This window comes from Schistocerca piceifrons, chromosome 3 (genome assembly GCF_021461385.2).
Source record: "Schistocerca piceifrons isolate TAMUIC-IGC-003096 chromosome 3, iqSchPice1.1, whole genome shotgun sequence".
Lineage (NCBI taxonomy): Eukaryota > Metazoa > Arthropoda > Insecta > Orthoptera > Acrididae > Schistocerca > Schistocerca piceifrons.
The window spans coordinates 776,991,152-777,009,906 of NC_060140.1; the positions used below are offsets into that span (position 1 = coordinate 776,991,152).

General features: G+C 43.5%; 1 protein-coding gene across 7 annotated transcripts in view; it reads left to right on the forward strand.

The window, feature by feature from the left end:
* LOC124787685 (inositol polyphosphate-5-phosphatase A) overlaps positions 1-18,755 on the forward strand; it is a 330,769-nt gene that overhangs the window by 203,713 nt on the left and 108,301 nt on the right. For all 7 annotated transcript variants that reach the window (XM_047254512.1, XM_047254513.1, XM_047254509.1 and 4 more), the window contains one exon: positions 3,091-3,168. In XM_047254512.1, the coding sequence (XP_047110468.1) occupies positions 3,091-3,168 (78 nt within the window). The remainder of the gene's footprint in view (positions 1-3,090; positions 3,169-18,755) is intronic.

Consider the following 18,755-nt stretch of genomic DNA (forward strand, 5'->3'; position numbering starts at 1 on the left):
AATAATTTTTGATGCGCTTATGTATGTATTTATGGATTGTAATATGCGCGAGTCTGGCACATGCAAGTGCCCTCTCTCGGCGAAACAATCTACCTTAGTGCCTTCACACTCGTGTCTCAACAGTTCATAGGCGAAGTAACATTGTTAAACTGTTCGCTTTGATCCTGTGCCCATTACACATGTTGTACAAATGGAGATGATATTTTAATTACTGACGACGCCTTTTGGCATAATTGTTTTATTATTCTCCAGTGCATGATGTAATTTTAGTAAGTACTAAAGATTGTGTGCCTGTATTACTTTAGCAATTTCACCGTTATTTAAGCTTCTGTTTCTCACTTTCGTTGATATGGCTTTTCTAATGAATGTGTCTTTCTATTCAGGAAGTTTTACTTCTGATGAAGGTATATTTATATGTACCGAAACCTTGGTCAAGAATTTTAATAAAAAAATTCTATCCTGCAACTGTTTTTGGCTGCCATCCTTTATTGTGAACAAGAAATAAAAATAATTTGGTGTTACCCACACACCATTTGAAATTACATGCACGAACTCCACAGTATATGGGGATGACAATATATAACAAGCTAATGGGCAAAAATATATTTAATATTAAGCCAGAGAGTCTAAAAATAAGGCTACAACAGATTCTGTGGGATAAATGCTACTATTCAGTAGAAGAATTCATAGAGGATGACATGATAATTTGAGCAACGGGTAATTAATTGTTAGTCTTTTATTGTATGTGTAACAAAATTGTATTATTATTATGATACCATTTGTTAAAATCAGTTGTTATAATTAATTGTTGGTTTTTTTATTGTATGTGTGTTTTTATATTGTACGAGGTGCATTCAAGTTCTAAGGCCTCCGATTTTTTTTCTAATTAACTACTCACCCGAAATCGATGAAACTGGCATTACTTCTTGACGTAATCGCCCTGCAGACATACACATTTTTCACAACGCTGACATCATGATTCCATGGCAGCGGCAAAGGCTTCTTTAGGAGTCTGTTTTGACCACTGGAAAATCGCTGAGGCAATAGCAGCACGGCTGGTGAATGTGCAGCCATGGAGAGCGTCTTTCATTGTTGGAAACAGCCAAAAGTCACTAGGAGCCAGGTCAGGTGAGTAGGGAGCATGAGGAATCACTTCAAAGTTGTTATCACAAGGAAACTGTTGTGTAACGTTAGCTCGATGTGCGGGTGCGTTGTCTTGATGAAACCGCACACGCTCAGCCCTTCCCGGACGTTTTTGTTGAAGTGCAGGAAGGAATTTGTTCTTCAAAACATTTTCATAGGATGCACCTGTTACCTTAGTGCCCTTAGGAACGCGATGGGTAAGGATTACGCCCTCGCTGTCCCAGAACATGGACACCATCATTTTTTCAGCACTGGCGGTTACCCGAAATTTTTTTGGTGGCGGTGAATCTGTGTGCTTCCATTGAGCTGACTGGCACTTTGTTTCTGGATTGAAAAATGGCATCCACGTCTCATTCATTGTCACAACCGACGAAAAGAAAGCCCCATTCATGCCGTCATTGCGCGTCAACATTGCTTGGCAACATGCCACACGGGCAGCCATGTGGTCGTCTGTCAGCATTCGTGGCACCCACCTGGATGACACTTTTCGCATTTTCAGGTCGTCATGCAGGATTGTGTGCACAGAACCCACAGAAATGCCAACTCTGGAGGCGATCTGTTCAACAGTCATTTGGCGATCCCCCAAACCAATTCTCTCCACTTTCTCGATCATGTCGTCAGACCGACTTGTGCGAGCCCGAGGTTGTTTCGGTTTGTTGTCACACGATGTTCTGCCTTCATTAAACTGTTGCACCCACGAACGCATTTTCGACACATCCGTAACTCCATCACCACATGTCTCCTTCAACTGTCGATGAATTTCAATTTGTTTCACACCACGCAAATTCAGAAAACGAATGATTGCACGCTGTTCAAGTAAGGAAAACGTCGCCATTTTAAGTATTTAAATCAGTGCTCATTCTCGCCGCTGGCGGTAAAATTCCATCTGCCGTATGGTGCTGCCATCTCTGGGACATAATGACAATGAACGCGGCCTCATTTTAAAACAATGCGGATGTTTCTATGTCTTTCCAGTCCGGAGAAAAAAAATCGGAGGCCTTAGAACTTGAATGCACCTCGTATTATTGTTATGGTGCCATTTATTAAAATCAGGTGCTGTATGTATATGGTAAAACTTTACCAAAATTTTGACGTGTCTCCTGTACCTGAATCAAATGATTTAGATTGTTTGTGTTATGAGACTAATAAACCACAATTCACAAAAAATTCATCCAAAGAACAAACAAGGCACCTAACTGGTCGGTCTCTTGTTCCCACACAGCCTCCCAGCTCTTTTATGGACGACCGGTTGATGTGTCAGTGTGAGCAGAGGTGTGGCTGGTTGTTCTATAGTTCTCTGGAATCTTGGCATTCTCTCCTCAGTTCGACTGGGTCTAGGCTCGACTGATGCTACAACGTCCTTATACTAGGCCCTATCAAGTACTGCGACGTAATTCCCATACAATAGACATCTCGCAAAATGGAAAAATTGTCGAGGTGTCCATTGAAAGAGTGAAACCAGCCTGGACCTTACCATTGCCGAAGCACAAAAGTGCTCCTCCAGTTCAGGATGATGGAGGGTTAGGTGAGCCTACACCTAGTTGAACTGAAAAGACAATGCTAAGATGCCAGAAGACTGTAGAAAAACCAATCACACCTGTGCTCACACCGACACATCAACTGGTTGTCTGTAAAAGAGCTAGACGACAAGTCAAATTAAAGTACCCCAACATGCTTTAAGGGGGAGGACAAGACACCGACCAGTGAAGTGCATTGTTTTTTCTTTCTGTGAGTGGCTGGTTTCTCTGGTTTGATGTATATTCTTTGTTTTTCATTTTTTTGTGTAGGGCTGTACTTTTGACGTTAATCTAAGTAAGATAAATGTCTCTTAAGTATATGTGGCTTTGAATTCTGACCTACACAATCAAATTCTTTTGTGTTTTGAAATATTCACAGTAAATTTTATTACTCTGCATAACGTGTTACTTACTTGAAACACATTTTCAGGTAATTTTGTCACTCGGCAAGAAAGAATTTAGTCATCAGGAGCATCAGAAAGTTTTTGTTGATGACAACGCCGAATGGGTGAGTGCGCGTATTCAATTTTTTTTTTTTTTTAAAAAAAAAGGACATTCCTTCCCATTTGCATGACCATGCTCTCTTGTATTTCTGTATATTCCTGTTACTGTTATGAAGCTAGTTATGGCATCAGTTGTGTTTCTTAATTTGTTACTCATTGCCAGTTGTCATTTTTATGTTGTTATTAATGTATTGTTTCTAATGTTTAACTAACGTATATGTCTGCATAAAATAATTTTCTATGCTTTTATTTCTGAATAATTCTTCCGACAAAGTTTGTGCAGGAGAGCTCATAGTAAAAGTGTTGTTGACAGAAAACAGAGAATAATAAATGAGTAAGCACCTCAAATGTTTGACTAACTCAAAATTGTCTCAAAACAAGTCAGAATCCAGGTACTCCATTATTGTAGTGGAAAAAGAATGTGAAGATACATTAAATTTTAGTGGGGGAAATGAGTGGAAAGTATGATCACCAATATAGTGCACTGTAAATGAAACAAAACATACTGGGATGATTGAGCTCACATGATGTGTCTTGGTAATCTGCAAAACCTCAGTGCAGCAGTGGAGAAACATGTCTTCTGGATTCAAAACGTGTTAAAACACATTAATGTTTAAGATATCATTATGTGATCAGTTAATTTTGGTCTTTTCTCATATTCTTTTTCTTTTATTACTTTATACTTTACATTTTTAATTTTGCAGTAAGTATTATTTGCAATCACTTAAACTTTTAAAAATAAATAGGTTACTACCTGACATTCCTGTTCAAACTGTACAACTATAGATTAGTACTGACAGGCAAATGAGTATTGACAGTCAGTGTTTTTCTGTGTGTGTGTGTGTGTGTGTGTGTGTGTGTGTGTGTGTGTGTTGTGCTGCATTTGTGTATATATATCTTTTTTTCTGTTAAAATTATGAGTCCTTCACTTTCCTCATTTGATCTTTCAATTTTTTTAATTCCCAGTTTTGTTAGACGATACATTATCTGTATGCAGTTTAAAAAATGTAAGTGAAGACATGGTATAAATCAATGGCAAAGTGCCAGACTACAATTCCAAGGGTCAGTCCTAGGATTCGTATCTGTCACTTAACACTTCTTTCACCTCTGGCAATGTTTGTTAATGCAAAAAATACAAAGTTTCCCTGTGGTTTGAAGTCCGTGTTTAATTGTAGGCCCTGACTTGGTAAGACAGTTTAAAGGTCAGAGAAAGGCAAAAAGCATACCACTTCCATAGGACCATCCCTCGTAAAACAATGTGGTGTTCAAACCAATGAGTGTGTTACCTTTACCTTTAAAAACCTATGTATAATTTAAAATGAGAGGCAATGTTCTCGGCATGCACTGTCTTCCTTAGTTACATATACCCCGTAATACCTCCTAAGTGTTCCTAAATGGTAAGCAGTTCTGTGAGCCTGAATTCTGTCAGATGTTGAACTCACTGATACCATATATTGACTTTGACACATGTTGTAATAATGTTGCACTGTGTGAAATATTTTCTACACAAAAAGGAAGAGAAAAGAACACCAGTAACATTATCTGCCTCTGTATTCCTGTGTGAAATGGAGCCTGTGGTGACAGATTGATCTACAGTGTAGCCTGAGGTTTAGGGTGGTGTAGCCTGAGGTTTAGGGTCGTTGGAAGGTGACAGTGAATAATTAAGTTGGCAAATCAATGTATTTGAGTACAAAATATTACTCATGGCAAATAACTGATGTGTGATGTTGCCTTGGTTACCTTGAGTTTAGCCAACAGATTTGCTGTTGCAAGAATAACTGTAATTCTTCTGGTGCAAATATTTTGCGTGAAATGGTTTTCAACAAGTGGTTTATGGACACCATTTAGATGACATCATGGATGAAAGCAGATTGATGGTTTCGCAGGTTCAGTGTTCTTGTTTCAACAAACCAGAATTCTGACGTTGGAGAATGGTCAGTGACCCCAACAGTCAGTTACCTTAAGCTGACCGAGCGAGGTGGCGCAGTGGTTAGCACACTGGACTCGCATTCGGGAGGACGACGGTTCAATCCCGCGTCCGGCCATCCTGATTTAGGTTTTCCATGATTTCCCTAAATCGCTCCAGGCAAATGCCGGGATGGTTCCTCTTAAAGGGCACGGCCGCCTTCCTTACCCGTCCTTCCCTAATTCGATGAGACTGGTGATCTCGCTGTTTGGTCTCTTCCCCAAAACCAACCAACCTTAAGCTGTTTCGGCAGTGTCCATTAGGCACATAATTTATTCATCCGGGAATGTGGGGTTTTGCTTAAACACCTGATTTACAAAGATGGTGGAAATGTATTGTAACAATAGGAAAAGATGGAAACTATGTAAGTAAATTGATAATGAGATTAAATGGCCAGCAGAGGGAAATTGATGGGGGCACTCATAACATCTCATTTGTATCAAGTTTACTCAGGAATGAAGTTCTCATCTTAGTTGACTTTTTGTGGGACCTGTAGAACCCCACCTGCCACCCTCCCCTGTGGGTCCGGGGATTAGAATATGCCCGAGGTATTCCTGCCTGTCATAAAAGGTGACTAAAAGGAGTCTCATATGTTTTGGTCTTTATATGATGGTCCCCTGTAGGGTTTGACCTCCATTTTTCAAAATTTTCTCAAAGAGCTAGCCAATTAGAGAAGGGTGCCTTACATGGTGCATTGTGTCCATCGTGCCTTCTGATCTTTAGCCCACCTTCTCGGCATTGCACTGCACTCAGCTCATTCTCCATCTCTTGGGCAAGGACACCTTCCATGGTGCATTTTCCACCATGCACTATGCAGTGTCGCTTTTTGTGCCGACGATGACCATGGACTTCTTTGCACCTCATATCCAGCACAGTAGCCAGTCCGTTGTGGTGGGGCCGCCATATACCCTGTTGGTTGTTGTCCCCTGACAATACAGGGATTTCTCTGCTGATGCCTGCACCGTTAACTCCCCACGTATGCCAAGGAGTAGATGCCCGTCATTCTGGGGCTTCAGGACTCCCTGCAATGGCCATCCTGCCAGGTGGCCTTTGCCATGGCTGGGTGGCACCCGTGGTGAGGTCCCCTGGTCGGAGTTGGTGGCAGCAGGGCAGATGACGCGCAATGAAGTGTATCACATCATCACTTGCTGGTTATCAAACACCAGCAGTCTCTAAGCGTTACAAGTCTCAGTACAATGCAAAAAAGCACGGCCCTAAATCATTAACCTCCCTGGCCACACCATGGGATGAACGCCAGTCTAAGGATGGCAGCGAACCTTATTCACCCCGGTACCTTGTATGTATGAGAACTGATGGGGACTCTTTGTTTCGATGAAGCCACAGTTTTTTGTGGAGCATTTAGAGGACGAGTTTGGAGAGGTAGAGAGAGCTTGTCCAAAATTCGATCTGGGTCAGTCTTAATAAAAACAGCATCCTCTGCCCAGTCACGGACTTTAGTCGTTTGTAACCTGTTGGGGATGTTTCTGTTACCATCACGCCCCATAAGAGCTGAAATATGGTCCAGGGTATTATATTCCATAGGGACCTTTTGCAATCTGATGACGAGCTGCGCGCCAGTTTAGAACAGTGAGGTGTTCATTTCGTGCAGCATGTCCATCAGGGTCCGAGGGATAATCAGGTTTCCACTGGTGCCTTCATCTTGGCCTTCGCAGGTGACACCTTCCCCAAGAAGGTCAAGGTGATGGTCTACCGCTGTGACATCAAGCCCTACATCCCTCCCCTGATGCGGTGCTTTAAGTGCTGGAAGTTTGGCCTTATGTCTTCCCACTGTACTTCCAGCGTCACATGTCAAGATTGTGGACATCCAACACATCCCAATAATCCATCTGCCCCGCCTCCCATCGCTGTTAACTGCAGAGAGCATCATTCACCTTGCTCGCCAGACTGCAGGATTCTACAGAAAGAGAGGAAAATCATGGAATAAAAGACCCTGGACCGACTGACCTACACTGAGCCTAGGAGAAAATATGAATGCCTACATCCTCTGGCTGTGACCGTCTCATATGCCACCACTACGAGAACAGTTGTAGCCCCATCAGTTCCGTGAATTCCGGTTGGCTCTCAGAGCCAGAAGGCTACACCTGCCCTCTTGGAGGTGGTCAGTTCCCCCGCCTGTTGCTCCCGCACCACTTACCCAATCGTCCAGTCCTTACTTCTCAGCCGGAGAAGCATAAGTCTTCTTCGGTTCCTCTCACCAGGAAGGGGTCCCTTGGGTTTCTGCTAACGGGAAAGATGACTCCCATCAGTGGCTGAAGTACCCAAAAGCAGCTGGTCATAGGGCTTCACGATCATCCTCAGTCCCAGAGACTGAGTCAGTGAAGCCCTCCCAGCCAAAGAAACCCAAGGAGCAGCGAGAAAAGTCCAAAAAGACGACCCGTAAGACCAAGGAAATTGTGGTGGCACCCACACTACCGATGCCTCCAAGCTCTGTGTCTGGGGATAAGGTGGAGATTCTGGTATCCGCTGAGGACCTAGATCTCGCCAGGTCCTCAGACACAATGGATATAGACTGCTCAGGCAATAAGTCGGTGGCAGCAGGTAACCCTGAAGCGTAAACTGCCTCATTGAATGTTCCACACCTTCCCAGTCTCACTATGACATCATCCTTCAGTGCAATTGCAGCGGTTTTTTCCTCTGTCTGACTGATATACAGCAAGTGTTAAGCTTTATACCTGCTTTCTGCATTGCCCTCCAGGAAACCTGGTTCCTGGAAATGCAGACCCTTGCCCTCTGCGACTATAAGGGATATTACAGGAACTGTAGGGACTATAATAGAGTATCAGGTGGAGTTTGCATTTATGTCCTAAACTCAGTCGGTAGTGAAACACTGACCCTTCAAACCCCTCTTGAAGCTATGACTATCAGAATAAGGATGACGCAGGAAATAACTGTCTGCAATGTATATATTCCTCCAGTGGTGCAGTACCCCTTATAAGCTCCCGTCTGCTTGGAGATTATATGGGTTAATTAATGGTTGTTATGTTACATTCCTCTTGTTTTAGTTGACCGTGTATATCGATACTTCATTCATTGTTAAATGCAATGATGTGGTACTAACTGATGGAGACGCATTAAGAACTGGTAAAATTTATTTCCATTATCACACTGCACAAACATAAACACACTATTATTCAAACTGTGTGCCACCGCTATTAAACATAGAGATAAATACTTCGCTACGCAACCGCCTTTGGCTCACGCAGCCTACACCTTCCACAGCCTCTCAACAACTGCTTCTGCTTGCGACTCTCTCCGCCACTGGGCATTGTCGCCCTCCAAAGAACAACCACTTACAGATACTACACATCAGTACCCTCACACCCTGAATGTATTAGCTGCACTGATTGATACTCCGTAAACCTTTCCTACTTTTGGGAGATTTTAATGCCCATAACCCCTTGTGGGGTTGCACTGAGCTTACTGACCGAGGCAGAGATGTCGAAACTTTACTGTCTTGATTCGACCTCTGTCTCTTAAATACGGGGGCCGCCACACATTTCATTGTGGCTTGTGGTAGTTACTCGGACATAGATTTATCAATTTGCATTCCAGGACTTCTTCCATCTATCCACTGGATTGCACATGACCACCTGTGTAGTAGTGACAACTTCCCCATCTTCCTGTCACTGCCCCGGCATCAGGCCCACAGACACCTGTCCATATGGGCTTTAAACAAGGCAGAATGGGAAACTTTCACCTTTGCAGTCACCATCGACTCTCTCCTCCACATGGTAACATTGATGTGATACTTGAGCAGGTGACTACAACAGTTGTTACTGTGGTGGAAATACGCAATCCCTTGCTCTTTAGGGTGCCCCCAGCGAAAGGCGGTCCCTTGGTGGTCACTGGAAGTCGCTGAGGCAATTAAGGAGTGTCAGCGAGCTCTCCTTCAGCATAAGTGGTACCCTTCCCTGGAGCACTTCACAGCCTTTAAGCGGCTCTGTGCTTGTGTTCGCGAGCTTATCAAAAGATGGAAGCAGGAGTGTTGGGACAGATATGTCTGGACCGTTAGGTGCCATACGTCACTTTCCCAAGTCTGGACGAAGATCAGATGTCTTTTTGGGCACCAAACACCAACAGGTGTTCCTGGCATTAACATCAATGGCATGTTATCTACCTACGCAAACGCAATTGCTGAACACTTTGCTGAGCTCTATGCTTGAGCCTCTGCATCGGAGAACTACCCCCCGGCCTTTCGCACCCCCAAATGGTGGATGGAAAGGAAAGTCCTCTTGTTCGTGACACACCACAGTGAACACTATAACGCCCCATTTAAAGAGTGGGAGCTGATCAGTGCCCTTACACATTGTCCCAACACAGCTTCTGGGCCAGATCAGATCCACAGTCAGATGATTAGCCCATCAGCCTCACCAACATTCTTTGTAAGCCGCTGGAATGTATAGTGTGTCAGTGGTTGTGTTGGGTCCTACTGGCTCCATGTCAGGGCGGCTTCAACCAGGATCACTGTACCACTGATAATCTTGTGTCCTTCGAGTCAGTCATCCGAACACCTGGCTGCTGTCTTTTTTGATTCATGAAATGCGTATGACACGACCTGACGACATTATTTCCTTGCCACACTATACGAATGGGGTCTCCGAGGCCCGCTCCCGATTTTTAACCACAATTTCCTGTCGCTTTGTACTTTCTGCGTCCAAGTTGGTGCCTCCAATAGTTCCCCCCCATATCCAGGAGAATGGGGCTCTGCAGTGCTCCATATTGAGTGTATCTCTATTTTTAGTGGCCATTAATGGTCTAGCAGCAGCTGTAAGGCCTTCCGTCTCACCTTCTCTGTACGTAGACAACTTCTGCATTGCGTACTGCTCCACCAGTGCTGGTGTTGCAGAGCGGCATGTACACAGCGCCATCCACAAGGCGCAGTCATGGGCTCTAGCCCATGGTTTCCAGTTTTCGGCCACAAAGTTGTGTGTTATGCACTTCTGTTGGCGTCATACTGTTAACTCGGAACCAGAATTTTACCTTAATGACGATCCACTCACCGTAGTGGAGACATGTCGATTCATAGGACTGGTTTTCAATGCCCAATTGACTTGGCGTCCTCACCTCCATCAGCTTAAGTGGAAGTGTTGGCAGCACCTCAATGCTCTCCGCTGCCTGAGCAACACCAACTGGGGTGCAAATCGCTCTACGCTGCTGCAGCTCTACAGAGCCCTTGTTCAATCCCGCCTTGACTATGGGAGTGTGGTTTATGGTTCAGCAGCACTCTCAGCATTGTATTTACTCATCCCAGTGTACCACTGTGGCATTCACCTAGCGACAGGAGCTTTTAGGACAAGTCTGGCTATCAGCATCCTGGTGGAGGCCGGAGTCACTCCATTGCAGGTTAGGCGTGCACAATTGCTCTCCAGTTATGTTGCACATATTTGTAGTTCTCCTGCGCATCTGCATTACCGTCTACTTTTCCGGCCCACGGCAGTTAATCTCCCTGATCGGCGGCGTAGGTCAGGGCTTACAATTGCAGTTTGTGTCCGATCCCTTCTCTCCGAACTGGAGTCCTTTCCTTTGCCACCTATACTTAAGGTTGATTCACGAACACTTTCATGGTGTACACCTAGGCTGTGGCTTCAACTGGACCTTTCACATGGCCCTAAGGACTCAGTTAACCCTGTGACTCTCCACTGTCACTTCCTCTCGATTCTCGACACGTACTGGGGCCAGGAACTGGTTTACACCAATGGCTCGATGGCTGATGGTCATGTTGGCTTTGCCTATGTTCATGGAGGACATATAAAACGGCACTTCTTACCAGATGGCTGTAGTGTTCTCACGGCAGAGCTGGCGGCCATATCTCGTGCTCGTGAGCACATCTGCTCATGCCCAGGCGAGTCATTTCTCCTGTGTACTGACTCCTTGAGCAGCCTACAAGCTATCGACTGGTGCTACCCTCATCATCCTTTGGTAACAACCATCCAGGAAGCCATCTATGCCCTGGAACTGTCCAGTCATTCAGTGGTGTTTGTCTGGACCCCAGGTCACCTCGGAATCCCAGGCAACGAAATTTCCAACAGGCTGGCCAAACAGGCTACATGGAAACCACTTACGGAGATCAGCTTCTCTGAAACTGACCTGCATTCAGTATTACGCCGCAAGGTTTTGCGGCTTTGGGAGATAGAATGGCATAACCTCAGTATGCACAACAAGCTGCAAGCCATTAAGGAAACTATGAATGTGTGGAAGACTTCCGTGTGTGCCTCTCACAGGGACTTTGTGGTTCCCTGTCAGCTCCGCATTGGCCATACTTGGCTGGTGCATGGTTACCTCCTCCGTCGCAAGGACCCACCTCAGTTTCGCTGTGGCTCACGAATAAAGGTCGTCCATCTCTTGCTGGACTGCCCACTTTTAGCCGCTCTGCAGCGGACTTTTAACTTTCCCAGCACCCTACCTTCAGTGTTGGCCAACAATGCCTCAACGGCAGCCTTAGTTTTACGTTTTATTCGTGGGGGAGAGTTTTATCATTTGCTCTAAGTTTTAGCACATGCCCTTTGTCCCTGTGTGTCCTACACCCTAGTACTTTCAGGCTGGAGGTTTTAATGTGTTGCAGAGTGGCTGGCTTTTCCTTTTATCCTCATGGTCAGCTAGCCATGGTAACCTGCTTTCTTGTTTTAACCTCTTCTACCTGTTTCTTGTGTCTTTGTGGTTTTCTTGTCCTCTTTGTCCATTTAAGTGTTTGTTGCCCTTCAGTCGTTGCTGTGGTTTTTCCTTCCATTCTGTTTTGTGTTGTAATTCTCATCGCCTTATTCTCGCCCTTGTGGCATTATTTCCTTTGGAACAAGGGACCGATTAACTTGTAGTTTGGTCCCTTCCCCCTCTTTTAAACAAACAAACCAACCAACCTGTAGAACCTTTCAATCGACATTCCTGGCTGCTTGGGTTGACTGCCAGTGTTTATCAACAACGATTCAATAAACAGAGCCTGGGAGGGTGCCCACTGCTCACACTTTCAGAAAGAGTGTAGTGATTGGGCATTGCAGTGATGACTGCAGTGACAGCACACAACATTTGATGTATTTATGTTCAATGATAAGTATTATCTCTTTGGGTTTGTAGTAGCTTGATATTCCATGGTCTTCAATACTAAATGTTGTATTTTATCTGGATATGTCGCTTTATGATTACTACTGTCTTAGTATAGTACAAATACACAACAAGTTTAAACTCAAGAACTCTTAAAGAGTAATTTTGTTTGTATCATGATTTCTACATTCCTACTCTGCTATACCCTCCCCCCCCCCCCCCCCCCCTCCCAATGAACCATGGACCTTGCCATTGGTGGGGAAGCTTGCGTGCCTCAACGATACAGATGGCCATACTGTAGGTGCAACCACAATGGAGGGGTATCTGTTGAGAGGCCAGACAAACGTGTGGTTCCTGAAGAGGGGCAGCAGCCTTTTCAGTAGTTGCAGGGGCAACAGTCTGGATGATTGACTGACCTGGCCTTGCAACATTAACCAAAACGGCCTTGCTGTGCTGGTACTGCGAACAGCTGAAAGCAAGGGGAAACTACAGCCGTAATTTTTCCCGAGGGCATGCAGCTTTACTGTATGATTAAATGATGATGGTGTCCTCTTGGGTAAAATATTCCAGAGGTAAAATAGTCCCCCATTCGGATCTCCAGGCGGGGACTACTCAAGAGGATGTCGTTATCAGGAGAAAGAAAACTGGCGTTCTACGGATCGGAGCGTGGAATGTCAGATCCCTTAATCGGGCAGGTAGGTTAGAAAATTTAAAAAGGGAAATGGGTAGGTTAAAGTTAGATATAGTGGGAATTAGTGAAGTTCTGTGGCAGGAGGAACAAGACTTCTGGTCAGGTGACTACAGGGTTATAAACCCAAAATCAAATGGGGGTAATGCAGGAGTAGGTTTAATAATGAATAAAAAAAATAGGAGTGCGGGTAAGCTACTACAAACAGCATAGTGAACGCATTATTGTGGCCAAGATAGACACAAAGCCCATGCCTACTACAGTAGTACAAGTCTGTATGCCAACTAGCTCTGCAGATGATGAAGAAATTGATGAAATGTATGATGAGATAAAAGAAATTATTCAGGTAGTGAAGGGAGGCGAAAATTTAATAGTCATGGATGACTGGAATTCGAGAGTAGGAAAAGGGAGAGCAGGAAACGTAGTAGGTGAATATGGATTGGGGGGGTAGAAATGAAAGAGGAAGCCGTCTGGTAGAATTTTTCACAGAGCATAACTTAATCATAGCTAACACTTGGTTCAAGAATCATAAAAGAAGGTTGTGTACTTGGAAGAATCCTGGAGATACTAAAAGGTATCAGATAGATTATGTAATGGTAAGACAGGTTTTAAATTGTAAGACATTTCCTGGGGCATATGTGGACTCTGACCACAATCTATTGGTTATGAGCTGTAGATTAAAACTGAAGAAACTACAAAAAGGTGTTAATTTAAGGAGATGGGACCTGGATAATCTGACTAAACCAGAGGTTGTAGAGAGTTTCAGGGAGAGCATAGGGGAACAATTGACAGGAATGGGGGAAAGAAATACAGTAGAAGAAGAATGGGTAGCTCTGAGGGATGAAGTAGTGAAGGCAGCAGAGGATCGTGTAGGTAAAAAGACGAGGGCTAATAGAAATCCTTGGGTAACAGAAGAAATATTGAATTTAATTGATGAAAGGAGAAAATATAAAAATGCAGTAAATGAAGCAGGCAAAAAGGAACACAAACGTTTCAAAAATGAGATCGACAGGAAGTGCAAAATGGCTAAGCAGGGATGGCTAGAGAACAAATGTAAGGATATAGAGGTTTATCTCACTAGGGGTAAGATAGATACTGCCTACAGGAAAATTAAAGAGACCTTTGGAGATAAGAGAACCACTTGTATGAATATCAAGAGCTCAGATGGAAACACAGTTCTAAGCAAAGAAGGGAAGGCAGAAAGGTGGAAGGAGTATATAGAGGGTTTATACAAGGGTGATGTACTTGAGGACAATATTATGGTAATGGAAGAGGATGTAGATGAAGACAAAATGGGAGATAAGATACTGCGTGAAGAGTTTGACAGAGCACTGAAAGACCTGAGTCGAAACAAGGCCCCGGGAGTAGACAACATTCCATTAGAACTACTGACGACCTTGGGAGAGCCAGTCATGACAAAACTCTACCATCTGGTGAGCAAGATGTATGAGACAGGTGAAATACCCTCAGACTTCAAGAAGAATATAATAATTCCAATCCCAAAGAAAGCAGATGATGACAGATGTGAAAATTACCGAACTGTCAGTTTAATAAGTCACAGCTGCAAAATACTAACACGAATTCTTTACAGACGATTGGAAAAACTGGTAGAAGCTGACCTAGGGGACGATCAGTTAGGATTCCGTAGAAATATTGGAACACGTGAGGCAATACTAACTTTACGACTTATCTTAGAAGAAAGATTAAGAAAAGGCAAACCTACATTTCTAGCATTTGTAGACTTAGAGAAAGCTTTTGACAATGTTAACTGGAATGTTGTTGTTGTTGTGGTCTTCAGTCCTGAGACTGGTTTGATGCAGCTCTCCATGCTACTCTATCTTGTGCAAGCTTTTTCATCTCCCAGTACCTACTGCAACCTACATCCTTCTGAATCTGCTTAGTTTATTCATCTCTTGGTCTCCCCCTACGATTTTTACCCTCCGCGCTGCCCTCCAATACTAAATTGGTGATCCCTTGATGCCTCAGAACATGTCCTACCAACCGATCCCTTCTTCTGGTCAAGTTGTGCCACAAACTTCTCTTCTCCCCAATTCTATTCAATACTTCCTCATTAGTTATGTGATCTACCCATCTAATCTTCAGCATTCTTCTGTAGCACCACATTTCGAAAGCTTCTATTCTCTTCTTGTCCAAACTATTTATCGTCCATGTTTCACTTCCATACATGGCTACACTCCATACGAATACTTTCAGAAATGACTTCCTGACACTTAAATCAATACTGGATGTTAACAAATTTCTCTTCTTCAGAAACGCTTTCCTTGCCATTGCCAGCCTACATTTTATATCCTCTCTACTTCGACCATCATCAGTTATTTTGCTCCCCAAATAGCAAAACTCCTTTACTACTTTAAGTGCCTCATTTCCTAATCTAATTCCCTCAGCATCACCCGACTTAATTAGACTACATTCCATTATCCTCGTTTTGCTTTTGTTGATGTTCATCTTATACCCTCCTTTCAAGACACTGTCCATTCCATTCAACTGCTCTTCCAAGTCCTTTGCTGTCTCTGACAGAATTACAATGTCATCGGCGAACCTCAAAGTTTTTATTTCTCCTCCATGAATTTTAATACCTACTCCGAATTTTTCTTTTGTTTCCTTTACTGCTTGCTTAATATACAGATTGAACAACATCGGGGAGAGGCTACAACCCTGTCTTACTCCCTTCCCAACCACTGCTTCCCTTTCATGTCCCTCGACTCTTATAACTGCCATCTGGCTTCTGTACAAATTGTAAATAGCCTTTCGCTCCCTGTATTTTACCCCTGCCACCTTTAGAATTTGAAAGAGAGTATTCCAGTCAACATTGTCAAAAGCTTTCTCTAAGTCTGCAAATGCTAGAAACGTAGGTTTGCCTTTCCTTAACCTTTCTTCTAAGATAAGTCGTAAGGTCAGTATTGCGTCACGTGTTCCAGTGTTTCTACGGAATCCAAACTGATCTTCCCCGAGGTTGGCTTCTACTAGTTTTTCCATTCGTCTGTAAAGAATTCGTGTTAGTATTTTGCAGCTGTGACTTATTAAGCTGATAGTTCGGTAATTTTCACATCTGTCAACACCTGCTTTCTTTGGGATTGGAATTATTATATTCTTCTTGAAGTCTGAGGGTATTTCGCCTGTTTCATACATCTTGCTAAACAGATGGTAGAGTTTTGTCAGGACTGGCTCTCCCACGGCCGTCAGTAGTTCCAATGGAATATTGTCTACTCCGGGGGCGTTGTTTCGACTCAGGTCTTTCAGTGCTCTGTCAAACTCTTCACGCAGTATCGTATCTCCCATTTGATCTTCATCTACATCCTCTTCCATTTCCTTAATATTGTCCTCAAGTACATCGCCCTTGTATACAGCCTCTATATACTCCTTCCACCTTTCTGCTTTCCCTTCTTTGCTTAGAACTGGGTTTCCATCTGAGCTCTTGATATTCATACAAGTCGTTCTCTTATCTCCAAAGGTTTCTTTAATTTTCCTGTAGGCGGCATCTATCGTACCCCTAGTGAGATAGGCCTCTACATCCTTACATTTGTCCTCTAGCCATCCCTGCTTAGCCATTTTGCACTTCCTGTCGATCTCATTTTTGAGACGTTTGTATTCGTTTTTGCCTGTTTCACTTACTGCATTTTTATATTTTCTCCTTTCATCAATTAAATTCAATATTTCTTCTGTTACCCAAGGATTTCTACTAGCCCTCGTCTTTTTACCTACTTGATCCTCTGCTGCCTTCACTACTTCATCCCTCAAAGCTACCCATTCTTCTTCTACTGTATTTATTTCCCCCATTCCTGTCAATTGCTCCCTTATGCTCTCCCTGAATCTCTGTACAACCTCTGGTTCTTTTAGTTTATCCAGGTCCCATCTCCTTAAATTCCCACCTTTTTGCAGTTTCTTCAGTTTTAATCTACAGGTCATAACCAATAGATTGTGGTCAGAGTCCACATCTGCCCCTGGAAATGTCTTACAATTTAAAACCTGGTTCCTAAATCTCTGTCTTACCATTATATAATCTATCTGATACCTTTTAGTATCTCCAGGGTTCTTCCATGTATACAATCTTCTGTCATGATTCTTAAACCAAGTGTTAGTTATGATTATGTTGTGCTCTGTGCAAAATTCTACCAGGTGGCTTCCTCTTTCATTTCTGTCCCCCAATCCATGTTCACCTACTATGTTCCCTTCTCTCCCTTGTCCTACACTCAAATTCCAGTCACCCACGACTATTAAATTTTCGTCTCCCTTCACAATCTGAATAATTTCTTTTATTTCATCATACATTTCTTCAATTTCTTCGTCATCTGCAGAGCTAGTTGGCATATAAACTTGTACTACTGTAGTAGGTGTGGGCTTCGTATCTATCTTGGCCACAATAATGCGTTCACTATGCTGTTTGTAGAAGATTACCCGCATTCCTATTTTCCTATTCATTATTAATCCTACTCCTGCATTACCCCTATTTGATTTTGTGTTTATAACCCTGTAGTCACCTGACCAGAAGTCTTGTTCCTCCTGCCACCGAACTTCACTAATTCCCACTATATCTAACTTCAACCTATCCATTTCCCTTTTTAAATTTTCTAACCTACCTGCCCGATTAAGGGATCTGACATTCCATGCTCCGATCCGTAGAACGCCAGTTTTCTTTCTCCTGATAACGACATCCTCTTGAGTGGTCCCCGCCCGGAGATCCGAATGGGGGACTATTTTACCTCCGGAATATTTTACCCAAGAGGACGCCATCATCATGTAATCATACAGTAAAGCTGCATGCCCTCGGGAAAAATTACGGCTGTAGTTTCCCCTTGCTTTCAGCCGTTCGCAGTACCAGCACAGCAAGGCCCTTTTGGTTATTGTTACAAGGCCAGATCAGTCAATCATCCAGACTGTTGCCCTTGCAACTACTGAAAAGGCTGCTGCCCCTCTTCAGGAACCACACGTTTGTCTGGCCTCTCAACAGATACCCCTCCGTTGCGGTTGCACCTACGGTACGGCTATCTGCATCGCTGAGGCACGCAAGCCTCCCCACCAACGGCAAGGTCCATGGTTCATGGGGGGGGGTTAACTGGAATACTCTTTCTAATTCTGAAGGTGGCAGGGGTAAAATACAGGGAGCGAAAGGCTATTTACAATTTGTACAGAAACCGGATGGCAGTTATAAGAGTCGAGGGGCATGAAAGGGAAGCAGTGGTTGGGAAGGGAGTGAGGCAGGGTTGTAGCCTCTCCCCAATGTTATTCAATCTGTATATTGAGCAAGCAGTAAAGGAAACAAAAGAATAATTCGGTATTAAACTCCATGGAGAAGAAATAAAAACGTTGAGGTTGTCCGATGACATTGTAATTCTGTCAGAGACAGCAAAGGCCTTGGAAGAGCAGTTGAACAGAATAGACAGTGTCTTGAAAGGAGGATATAAGATGAACATCAACAAAAGCAAAACGAGGATAATGGAATGTAGTCAAATTAAATCGGGTGATGCTGAGGGAATTAGATTAGGAAATGAGACACTTAAAGTAGTAAAGGAGTTTTGCTATTTAGGGAGTAAAATAACTGATGGTGGTCGAAGTAGAGAGTATATAAAATGTAGACTGGCAATGGCAAGGAGAAAGCGTTTCTGAAGAAGAGAAATTTCTGAAAGTGTTTGTATGGAGTGTAGCCGTGTATGGAAGTGAAACATGGACGATAAATAGTTTGGACAAGAAGAGAATAGAAGCTTTCGAAATGGGGTGCTACAGAAGAATGCTGAAGATTAGATGGGTAGCTCACATAACTAATGAAGAAGTATTGAATATAATTGGGGAGAAGAGGAGTTCGTGGCACAACTTCACAAGAAGAAGGGACCGGTTGGTAGGACATGTTTTGAGGCATCAAGGGA